The sequence below is a fragment of the Garra rufa genome, chromosome 1, assembly GCF_049309525.1.
Source record: "Garra rufa chromosome 1, GarRuf1.0, whole genome shotgun sequence".
In the NCBI taxonomy this organism is placed as follows: domain Eukaryota; kingdom Metazoa; phylum Chordata; class Actinopteri; order Cypriniformes; family Cyprinidae; genus Garra; species Garra rufa.
Window position 1 is genome coordinate 84496019 of NC_133361.1, and position 12351 is coordinate 84508369.

General features: G+C 37.9%; 1 protein-coding gene across 1 annotated transcript; it reads right to left on the reverse strand.

The window, feature by feature from the left end:
- Window positions 1-752: 752 nt before the first annotated feature.
- Window positions 753-11640, reverse strand: LOC141325935 (uncharacterized). Its single transcript, XM_073834658.1, has 2 exons — window positions 11411-11640; window positions 753-2262 (listed from the first exon to the last, which is right to left on the reverse strand). The coding sequence occupies exons 1-2, from the start codon at window positions 11580-11582 to the stop codon at window positions 1307-1309; spliced, it is 1128 nt and encodes a 375-aa protein (XP_073690759.1). The 5' UTR covers window positions 11583-11640; the 3' UTR covers window positions 753-1306.
- Window positions 11641-12351: the final 711 nt, after the last annotated feature.

Below are 12351 nucleotides of genomic sequence, written 5' to 3' on the forward strand. Positions count from 1 at the left end.
AGGTTCACTGGTTTAAGGAAGTTCTGATCATGAAAATCTGCTTCTTTTTATTTGTAAGATATTGTGTTCGTTATTATGTACTGTTTAAAATGACTAGGGTGCAGGACGCAGCGGGCGCAATACATTTCAAAGCAAGCCGGCGCCACAGTCCTGACTACATCATTGCTGTCTTTATTGTGTGTTTTTAGCGAATATTTACATTCATTCACATATGACTGGATGTGGTTGACTGTCATGATTTTGGCTAATGCAGGATAATGCGCATCAGAGGAGATTTAAATACGCATAGCACCAGGCCAGCAGAGCTGAATGTGAGTTCGCTTGATGCGCTTGTGGCTGGCAGCGGGAGCTGCTTGGCGCTTGTGGCTGGCAGCGGGAGCTGCTTGGCGCTTTCGTGACGTGACGTGTTGATAACCTTATTAAAGAACTTAATAAAATATGAAAATAGATATTCCCAAATATGTAATATAGGCTATAGGGGATTGCACGCAACATACATTGATTTTTTTTAAATTTTATTTTGTTTTTAATGACCCGCCCCAACCCGCCCCGCAAATAAAGTGACAGTTTCTTTACCCGCCCCAACCCGACCCGCGGGTTACCCGCGGGGCCCGCGGGTTATGAGACGAACCGCGCATCACTAGTGTCTACACTATAATAACAGAACAATAATAACTATAATAGTGTGTATACTTTAGTGTGTCTGGACAGTGTTGTGTCAGGAAAATAAAGAAATCACAGGACAAGTTAAATACTTTTGGAGGCTGGCTCCATTTATCATCAAAACAAAAATAAATAACAGATTTCACAGTAATAACCTGAACAAAGAAATGGCACAGACCTATAGAATTATTATACATCAAAGGAGGAATGACGTAAACGAGTAGTTCACTTTTAAAATGAAAGTTCCACCGCTCCTGGAATCCCCTCGCTCCGATGCGGGACAGCAGGTCATCGAACTGGGCGCGGGACAGGCGGAAGTACCATTGAAACAGCCGTCATCCAGGCGCAGCTCCTGGAGCAAGTGATGAAACTCGCCGAACGCCTCCGAAGGGTCTGGTGGACCCAAATACCGCGAAGACGATCCCTACGCCGCTTTTCTGCTCTCCAGAGCAAATACAGAGCGGTGACTCTCTCGATAAATGACGATCAACAACAGACATCTTGTAAATAGATGGCCGCCAACGGGGTTTGAAACTTTGTGCAGTGTTGGGGGTGCTTGCAGGACTGTATGTTTGTAGAGTAATTTACAGCAACTTCAAATGTGGCTCAACCAATCAGAATCAAGGACCAGAATTGCTGTTTTTTACATTTTAGTTGAAACACTTTCCACACTGAGGAGATCTTTAGGCTTCTCTCTATTGTGAATTTTTTTTATGTGCCTACCAAGGTTTTCTTGTAGACTAAAACTCTTTCCACACTGTTTGCACGTGTGAGGCTTCTCTCCAGTGTGAACATTCATGTGGTTGTCAAGGCTTTGTTTTCTACTGAAACTCTTTCTACACTGACAGCATGTATAAGGCTTCTCTCCAGTGTGAACTCTTATGTGCCTATTAAGGCCTCCTTTTCTACTGAAACTCTTTCCACATTGTTTGCATGAGTAAGGCTTCTCTCCAGTGTGAACGTTCATGTGCCTATTAAGGCTTCCTTTTCTACTGAAACTCTTTCCACACTGACAGCATATGTGAGGCTTCTCTCCAGTGTGAACTCTCATGTGCATATAAAGGCTTCCTCTTTGAGTGAAACTCTTTCCACATTGTTTGCATGAGTAAGGCTTCTCTCCAGTGTGAACATTCATGTGCCTATTAAGGCTTTCTTTTCTACTGAAACTCTTTCCACACTGTTGGCAGGTAAAACGGCTCTCTAAAGTGTGAATTCGCCTGTGGGCGTAAAGCATTCGTTTTTGATTGAAACTTTTCCCACACAGACGACAGTTGAAGGGTTTCTTTCCAGTGTGAACTTTCATGTGGCAATTAAGTTTAAGCTTTCTTTTGAAACTTTTCCCACACTGTTTGCAGATAAAAGGCTTCTCTCCAGTGTGAATTTGAATGTCTTCTTGTCGATTGAAACTTTTTCCACAATCAAAGCAAGTGAAATAACTCATAGTTTCTGTCTTTTGAGCTCTTTTTTGTTCAGAAGTTTTTTCAGACTGTAAGGAACCAAAAAAATATTCTCCAGTTATGAAATCATAAAGATTCTCAAACTGATCTTTTTCTTCAGTTTCATTCAGTACTTCTCTCTCCTCTTTCAGCGCTGTTAGGTCTAAGGAGGAAAAACAAAGAGATAAAAGTTAACCCCAGTTTAATGACACAAAACAATTAACATCAAAACATGTAGATATGTAATGCAAGTTTGCTAGATCCTATACCAGGGCGTCCAAACCTGACCCTGGTCGGCCGGTATTCTACAGAGTTTAAGCCGGCCGTTATACAATTAATAAAAAAAAAACAAGATCATCTAATGACAAAGTTTAGGAAATCTAGATATAGATTGACCTCAATTATTGAAATTTTTATGTAAGAATTCACTGTAATAATTCAACAAATAAATTCAACAAATTTAGAGAGAGATGAGGAAAAAATTAAAAGGGGACAAGATGAAAATCCATCACACAATAATTCCTTCTGACATTTTATTAAAGGTCCCATATTGTCAAAACTGAAATTTCCTGGCTTTCTTCATGATAAATAAGGTCTAGGGGTTATGTAACTACCATATAGGTTTCAAAGCAGTCAACCCACAGTAAATTGCACACAGCCTGCATAAAGTAGCTGTGCCTTTTCACAAGGCGCTGTGACTTGCGTAAAAATGTGACGTCCGATCTACTCAGTCACCGCCTTCAGTCATCACCCCGAGCACCAACCACCGTCCCACCCTCCTTTTGGCCAACCCCTGACAACATTACGTCCATTCTAATGCTAAGCAACAACAATATGAAAACAAGTCGAGAAAACGCTGTTCAGTCCATGGATGTCAGAAAACTACATTAATACATAGACTTCCGAACAACGTTAATATAAAAGACCAGTGGAACGTCAGCTTAAGCCTCTTTCATACAGCGATTCTGGAAAATACACTGATAATGTGTCCCATGATTTGTTCAGTAATTGTTTGATTTGGTCCATTCACACAGTTGTTTTCCGGAATCTGTGCAAGCTTTACACACAACCAGTAACATTTGGATGTGAGATATACAGGTCCTTTTCAAAAAATTAGCATATTGTGATAAAGTTCATTATTTTCTGTAATGTACTGATAAACATTAGACTTTAATATATTTTAGATTCATTACACACAACTGAAGTAGTTCAAGCCTTTTATTGTTTTAAATATTGATGATTTTGGCATACAGCTCATGAAAACCCAAAATTCCTATCTCAAAAAATTTGCATATCATGAAAAGGTTCTCTAAATGAGCTATTAACCTAATCATCTGAATCAACTAATTAACTCTAAACACCTGCAAAAGATTCCTGAGGCTTTTAAAAACTCCCAGCCTGGTTCATTACTCAAAACCGCAATCATGGGTAAGACTGCCGACCTGACTGAACGCCATCATTGACACTCTCAAGCAAGAGGGTAAGACACAGAAAGAAATTTCTGAACGAATAGGCTTTTCCCAGAGTGCTGTATCAAGGCACCTCAGTGGGAAGTCTGTGGGAAGGAAAAAGTGTGGCAGAAAACACTGCACAACGAGGTGACCTGACCCTGAGGAAGATTGTGGAGAAGGACCGATTCCAGACCTTGGGGGACCTGCGGAAGCAGTGGACTGAGTCTGGAGTAGAAACATCCAGAGCCACCGTGTACAGGCGCCAGGTCAAGCCACTTTTGAACCAGAAACAGCGGCAGAAGCGCCTGACCTGGGCTACAGAGAAGCAGCACTGGACTGTTGCTCAGTGGACCAAAGTATTTTTTTTCAGATGAAAGCAAATTTTGCATGTCATTCGGAAATCAAGGTGCCAGAGTCTGGAGGAAGACTGGGGAGAGAGAAATGCCAAAATGCCTGTGTCCAGTGTCAAGTACTGTAGAAAATACTTTTTCTAAATGCTTTTAAAATTTGTGTTTTGGATGTTCTGTGCTTATGAGAAGACGAAATGTTCTGTGCTTATGAAAAGACAAAGTGTACACTATGTAACAGAATCTGTTTAGTAAAATGTGTGTGTGTAGTTGCGAACTCTCTACATTTATGTCATTTCTAAAAAAACCTTTGTTTACAGGCACGTAGGAGAAAAGAAGCCCTGCAAAAGTAGTAGCAATTTGAAGGTCACTTTAGACTAGACTTTTGGTCACTCTAAGAAGAAGAATGGGATGGGGCTGTATTTTCTTTTCTGTGCAGGAACGGTTGGCGATAACAGGCCCTGATTGGAGGAGAATGGTTGAACGATATCAGGAGGAGAGGCCTGCAGAATCAAGAATATAAATGCATATTTTAGCTTTGTGAGACATTCCTGGACTGCCCAGAATGTCAGATTTGATATTGGCTGTTCTGGAATCCTGAGCTCAGCACTCTTTGACTTTACTATTAAATTGGTTTTAAACTTTGACGCGGACTCGAGCTGTTTTATTTAAAGGGCGAATAAACGAGCTGGGGGAAGTAGGTATTCTTAGATTACCGGCAACTTCCAACAGTACCCACAGTCAGTGATGGTCTGGGGTGCCATGTCAGCTACTGGTGTTGGTCCACTGTGTTTTATCAAGGGCAGGGTCAATGCAGCTAGCTATCAGGAGATTTTGGAGCTTCATGCTTCCATCTGCTGAAAAGCTTAATGGAGATGAAGATTTCATTTTTCAGCACGACTTGGCACCTGCTCACAGTGCCAAAACCACTGGTAATGGTTTACTGACCATGGTATTACTGTGCTCAATTGGCCTGCCAACTCTCCTGACCTGAACCCCATAGAGAATCTGTGGGATATTGTGAAGAGAAAGTTGAGAGACGCAAGACCCAACACTCTGGATGAGCTTAAGGCCGCTATCGAAGCATCCTGGGCCTCCATAACACCTCAGCAGTGCCACAGGCTGATTGCCTCCATGCCACGCCGCATTGAAGCAGTCCAAGTATTGAGTGCATAATAGGGTTGGGTCGATAGACAATGCCATCGTCCATCGCCAATGGCCAATAGACATCACGATGCTGAGCCGGCATCGCGATCCTCCGCCCCCGCAGCGCCCCGCCCCGCCCCGCCCCCGCCGCAGCAGCAACCCGCTCACGAAAAACACACACTTAATCCCTATATAGCCAAATGAAATGCATGCTTTCAATTTCTGCATCTTTACTTATTTTATTATTATTATTATGAGGAAATAATAACAAGGAAGTTGTTAGTGATCACAATACAAATTACAGTGAACTCCTAACAAATTACATGAAAGTTCGTTTACATTAATAAAGGAGGCATACAAAAACAGCAGAAAAAAATCTAAATAATTTTAATTAAATAAGATTAAATAAACTACACCAAATATGCCCTTTTCTTGGTTTTACCATAATGAACAGAGCTTGGAACAAAAACAGGAGAATATATATTTTTCCATCGAAATACGAATGTACAATACAAAGCCTAGTATACATTATAAATAACACTTTATCATTCAAATACATTGGGAATATGGAGACACTTGGATTTGTGCCGAAAAACAGAGGTGCGTGAGCCCAACGCGCTATTTTTAGTTTCGCTTTGTTTTAGTTTCTTAACTTTATATATTTTGTTTAATTTCTGTTCTGTTCTAAATACCTCTACATTTAAATCATTCGTTTTGGAGTCAGGGTAACTAACTTATAGCTATGTTTATAGTGTTTATAATGTTAATACATAATATTTCGCCTGATTTGGTATTATTTCTGATATTATCTACCCTTTCTCTCTAAACATTCCGCTGCTCATTAAATGCGTTTGGAGAGAGTGGGTTAAGCAGTAAGCAAACAATGAGAGCGTTATTGAACTTAAAAAAGCTGACTGGTCGAAAATATGTTAAGGACCAACACACATCCTCCAAATGCATCTATATAAACCCGCGCTTGCTCTCGTCTCGTCTGCAAGCACGCACTGTCACGATCTAATGCACTTGTTAATGCCGGATCTTTAAAAACAAATACTGGAACGCAAAAATCCAAAATCGGACATTTTCACAAATTAAGCACTGGTGGACACGGTAGGCTACAATTAATTAATTCGTTATGAATAAATTATTTAACAACAACAAGCCCTCACCCCCGCCCCCCGCAGACGATGCCATCGTCCACTGCGATGTTTCACATTAGACATCGTACAATGCCAAATTGGTCGACATCGCCCAACCCTAGTGCATAACTGAACATAATTATTTGAAGGTTGACTTTTTTTTGTATTAAAAACACTTGTCTTTTATTGGTCGGATGAAATATGCAAATTTTTTTAGATGGGAATTTTGGGTTTTCATGAGCTGTATGCAAAAATCATCAATATTAAAACAATAAAAGGCTTGAACTACTTCAGTTAGTGTGTAATGAATCTAAAATATATAAAAGTATAATGTTTATCAGTACATTACAGAAAATAATGAACTTTATCACAATATGCTATTTTTTTAAAAAGGACCTGTAATGGGAACCGTACATTTCACTAAACTTAAACTAACCTGACGAACAATCTGTTGACAACTTGTTAAAGAGAGGCTCATGAAAATTAATTAGACGGGCCAAATCTACCTGTTCTTGACAGAGCTCCTAAAAAAGGAGCTGTAAAAATATATTGAGATGGATTTTGGCACTTATACCGCAAATATATATTCTTAAGGACATCAACAACTAAAATAAACCTCAAGCAGTGTGTACAATATGTGACCTTTAAGAGGGCATTGATGTTAGGCAGTCATAAAAGTGGGTGGTTACGCTGACCTTTTAAATTTAAAACACCCCAAAGGATGCAAAATGGTGGAAAAATGGTTATAAATCACTAAATTATGAATGTTTTAGTCAAAAACATTACTAATATTGTAATAATATTTTGGAAACAATATAAAAAATAAATTAATAAATAATAATAATAATAAAAAATTCTGCACTGAATTTAACCCATCCAAGTGCACACACCCCGTGGACTGGGGAGCAGTTGGGGGTTCAGTGCCTTGTTCAAGGGACTCAGCTCAGTCATGGTATTGAGGATGGAGAGAGCGCTGTACATTCACTCTGCTCACCTACAATCCCTGCCTGACCTGAGACTTGAACCCGCAACCTTTGGGTTACAAGTCCGACTCTCTAACCATTAGGCCACGGCTGCCCCAAATACAATGATTTAAAGCTTATTGTAAAAGATTCTATGTTTATAATGATATTAAACGCTTAATTATAGCCTCAGGATTGCCTAAAAAAATAATAATAAAAAAATAAAATAAAATTATGGTCATTGGATTTCTATTGTTTTAAAGACTGAAAGTAGCTGAATTTGAAAACCATATCTCTAGGCTAATTTTAAAAAGGAGATTGTAAGCTTTTTATTAATATTAAAAGCTTACATGTAGCCCATGAGATTGCACTGGAAAACATTCTTGACCTCTCAATTTCTGGCACCATTCAATCAATGGTACCAATAATAGGCTTTAATTTGATTTAAAACATATTTATTTAGGTTTTAGTTTGGTCAAAGGGTTGTATCTTGCACAAAAAAATGAGTGATTTACATTGTGTTAAGCAAGAAGAAAAAATTAGCAGCAATGAGGCAAGTGGGGTGGAGGACCATGGTGGCAGTAGTGTAAGTACTAATAGAAAATAAATAAAATCCTTCATAATGTAAAGAGTTCCAGTAAACACAGATGTACTCATTTAATTTGTAATGTATTTATTTAGTTTTCCCCTGTGATAATATGAACATGTATATGTGTTTATCTATTATTATTATTATTATTATTATATAATGTATCTGTATGTTTGTGTACTATATATTTATTGCGGTATGTTGCATAATCATGCTAATAAAGCTCTTTTGAATTGAATTGAGTTCCACCACAGAATTAATCAGCTGCACAGTGAGTTTATATGTAACTCTAGCTGTTTAGTTAGGCCTACTACACTACGGTTTTTAATGTTGGTGATATATGGTGATACTTTTGAGAACCAAATCTTTTCTGAGGTGGTACTTGGTGTAAAAAGAAACAACTGCCTTAAAAAAAACTGGAGGGAAACTGAAGTTTCCAAACATCAGCCTTGAAACCTTAATGACTTGTAGAAGATTTGCAAAGAGGAGTGAGACAAAATCCCTCCTGAGAGGTGTGCAAACCTGGTGGACAACTACAAGAAACACAAGAAACTACAAGAAATGCAAATCAATTTATAATTTTTTTAAATGTGTTTTTCTGAAATTTTGTTGTTGTTATTCTGTATCGGACTGTTGAAATGAACCTACCATTAAAATTATAGACTGATCATTTCTTTGTCAGTGGGCAAACGTACAAAAATAGCAGTGGATCAAATAATAATTTTCCCCACTGTACTAATTTTAACATTTAGGCCATTAAGAAAGCATAGTTTGTTAAACCTTGAGCATTAAAGTCATGTGGTACAGAGAGAGATCAGGGCAAAATGAAGAGACTGAAAAGCAAATGGAAGTGAAAGTTTTTTTTTTTTTTTTTTGCATGTTGCATAGCCTAAAAATGTAAAACTTTTCATGTGATGACCATACACAAATAGGGTTGTCCATGTTTCAGAGATTGTTGTGGGTGTATGGGACAGCCAGGATGAGTGTGAGATTTCCCAGCCTGAAAATTTGTCCCAGTCAACCCCTGAGCTCCAGCTTCAGGGATACCAGTGGATCTCAAACTTTTTAATTTAGTACCCAATAGGTGACAGACAGTTACTGTCTTAATGAGGAGGCATTGCGTCACTCATTCATTTATTTAGTCATGAAGCAAATGGCTGTAGTTATGAATGGGTTAATGATCACTATCTCTCTGAAACATTTAAATCTGCAGATTCGTTCAGTAACGAAACACCTGTGTTTCTTGGAGACTCACACCAACTCAATTGTGCATTTTGTTGGAACTATTATTATTTGTAGTAAAATCGAACAATATTGACAGTATTGTGTTTAAAATGTAGGCTACATTTAAAATGTTAAATGTTAACTTAATATTACCTTTATAACTTTCATAAAATCAACATTTGTAGTTGTTTGGATATTCAGGGAAAATTGCATTCTTGCTCGTATTTTAAACATGAAAATCAATAACTCGCACAGCATGTTTCTGTATCGAAGAGTTTCTTAAATCGATCTTTATGTACAGTCAATATGTGTTCTTCATGCTATTAGGTGCTACAAATCTACTTTAGAGACACAATGAACAGCAGCATGATTTGCTAAAGCAGCACTCTGTGGGCATTCAATCAAAGGTACGCTGCTGGTGTGGATGCAGTCGGTTTTCACGGCAAAAATTAGTTAACTTGATGTCATTTTATCGTTTAACAGTTTTTATACTAAAAAGTAAAATTTTTTTGTTTTGATCTTACTTTAAAAATGTGGGGTACAGTTAAATGAACCAGTTTGAGAACCACTGGTTTATACCGTTCTCATGGTAAAATACAGTACCTTCTAAATAAGTATGACCTACTGCTCCACTCTGATGCCTCCTAAATAGCGGTCATCTTTTTATTTACTTGATTATATTAATGTTATTTAAATTATCTCTCTCTTTATCTATGTATTTTACATATTTTGTTCTTCTTTCCCCTTTTCCTAATTTTTTTCCACCCTTTTTGAAAAAACTACTTTACACAAGATATAGAGGTGAACTAGCCTGGAAAAATCCAGACCCTAATCTATTAAGATTAAGGGTCTGGGATCGAGCAATGAAAACTGCCTAACTCGAGGGGCGGCACCGAGCGTGCATTTGAAACTCTAACTGCACGCAATTGGATAAAGCCACGACCAATCACAACAATACAGGCTTATCTACCAGCAGAGCTAAATGATGTTTCATTAACAAAGTTCGGAAAAAGTGCGTCAGATGCTTAGCGTAAACATCACAAGTCAATCAGCGCCATAGGTTTAAATACAGCTGACTCACCTCAATTCACTCGATGGTTTATCAGTAAACCTCCAGCACCCCATCTCATCACTCCGAGTTCTCGCTACTCCTATTGGGGGGTAACGTACTCTGGGTTCGGGCCACTCCCGAGCTCGGAGCCCTTCACCGGACAGCACGCCAAACATGCACTTCTATTCTCCGGCTAATTATATGTAAACGTGAACTCGTGAACTGATAGATTAAACTCTTGCCGTATCCAGTCGGCAAAACAGCAAAAACGTCCTTCTTGCAAAGGAACGATTCGAGTTTTCGGTTTTCTGTTCCTCTTTTATATGGAAAGCCAAGTCTAACTCGTTCATTGTAGCAGCCAAAGCCGTTTCAAACAACTTGTTGTTCATCTGTAGCGACAGCGATCTTTCAAAGTTTATTACATTATTTGGACGTCGCAGTGCTGTCATCATCACCTAAGCTCGCCTCTGGCCCGCCTACATCAGATACACCGATTTGATTGGTTCCCACTATTGCTTACGTATTGCAGTAACATGCATCATTGCTCGATGCCAGAGTGTCTTGCAGAGACAATTCAAATTGTGCTCTGCGAGACCTCTGGATTTCCAGGGTAGAGGTGTACAACTTAGACAATACAATCTTACATTTCAGATAATTACATCTAAATTTATCCTGAATGTTTGTGTTTTTGCTTTTTCTTTTCTTTTTTATTGTAGACTTGTTTTATATTTACAGCACTGTTTTCCTATTTTGTACTATCCTATATGCCCTATAAAACAACCAAAAACAGATATTTCGGAACTAGAAGAATTCCATGAAAAAGTATCATCTGTTCCATCTGTATAGTCTCAGTGAGCTTTTATGAGGTTTTACACATGCGCAGTAAGGCCAATTTAACATTTTCTGACATTTCAGTGTGAATGAGAAAGTTTTGAAAAATGCTTGATAGAGAAAATTTTAAAACAAACACTTTTCAATTGTATGCAGATTGATTTAGATGTAGCCTGCTTGTCCTCTGGCTGTTTGATTTGCTTACCAAATACTTTAAATGAACAAATGTACACAGCATGCAGTAGCCAATATGATTACTCACATTTCAAGGTTTGCTTTTGCACAAAATAAATAATTTTCTTACTTTTGCATAATTGGCCAAAGTGCTAGAAATAAATGGTTTTAATATTAGAAGTGAATATTGGGTTTAATGTTACAGAAATATTATATAGATATATATTGTTTAGGCTAATTCCATATTATTGTTAAAATCTTAATGTATGATGTCACTTGAAGGCAGTGTTAGTATTTGTCATGCGATCTCAACACTTCTGTCGAATGTCTCAATATTTCTACACCTGTGTGACATTATTCATAAATATTCATTTCAGCTTTAAGAATGAAAACCAACCTGTTTGTTCCTCAGTATCTTCATGCTTGACTCTGAATGTTTCTTCTATCTTCATGTCTTCTTTCTCCTCCTTAATAAACACCATCTTTGTTTGTTCCTCAGTATCTTCTTGTTTAACTCTGAATGTTTCTTCAATCTTCATGTCTTCACTCTCCTCTTTAATAAACGCCATTTTTATAATAGTGTCATGTAGATCTCAGTTGCTCCACAACTTTCTCTCTGTGTTTGAACACTTTGTCCTGTTTAAGATGCAAACAATTAACAGAAAGAAAATCAATGCAAACTAAATCTCTGGGTGCATCTCACACATCAGCTCCATAGTTCACTGGCAAGGGAAGCGGTCAGAGTGAGAGTTAATGGCCAGATTGCTCAAAACACTGAAATTTTACCAATAAATACTAACTGAACACAGCAAATAAAAGAACAGAAATTACAGGCAATTACAATTTACTTATAATTAAGATTAAGTATTTAGTGATAATATTGCGTTTAATTTATTACATTTAGAAACAGAAAATTGCTATTGTTTGTAGAAGTTCATTAGACATGAGTTTGTTGTTGTCGTTGTATTTGCAGTGTTTTGAGCAGCAGATGTCGTCAGTGTGCGCTGATTCGAGCGATTCAAAACATTCATCGATTCGAAAACGATTCATCATTTGTGAAGCAATTGATTCAGTTGAACTGGAGTTTTGAAAAGATCTGTGTTTATCATCTGATTCACTATAAACGGACCGAAATGACACACACCTCTTCTGTGACTCGTGTAACAAAATGATCAATTACCTTTACAACGTTGGTAAAAACTATAAAGTAGACTGACCGCGTTGTATCAATTTAATCACTTTAAATGATTAAAACCACAAACCTTTCTTCAGCTCAAACAGACAAAGGAGCGCGGCGCAGGTCTGTGACGTCACAGCACCGGCTAAAAATAAAAGTCC

Excerpts from the sequence above, each read along its gene's own strand:
- LOC141325935 (XM_073834658.1), bottom strand. The coding sequence starts at position 11,582 with ATGGCGTTTATTAAAGAGGAGAGTGAAGACATGAAGATTGAAGAAACA. Across the intron at positions 2,263-11,410 it reads AGATACTGAGGAACAAACAG|ACCTAACAGCGCTGAAAGAG; the intron begins GTTGGTTTTCAT and ends TTTCCTCCTTAG.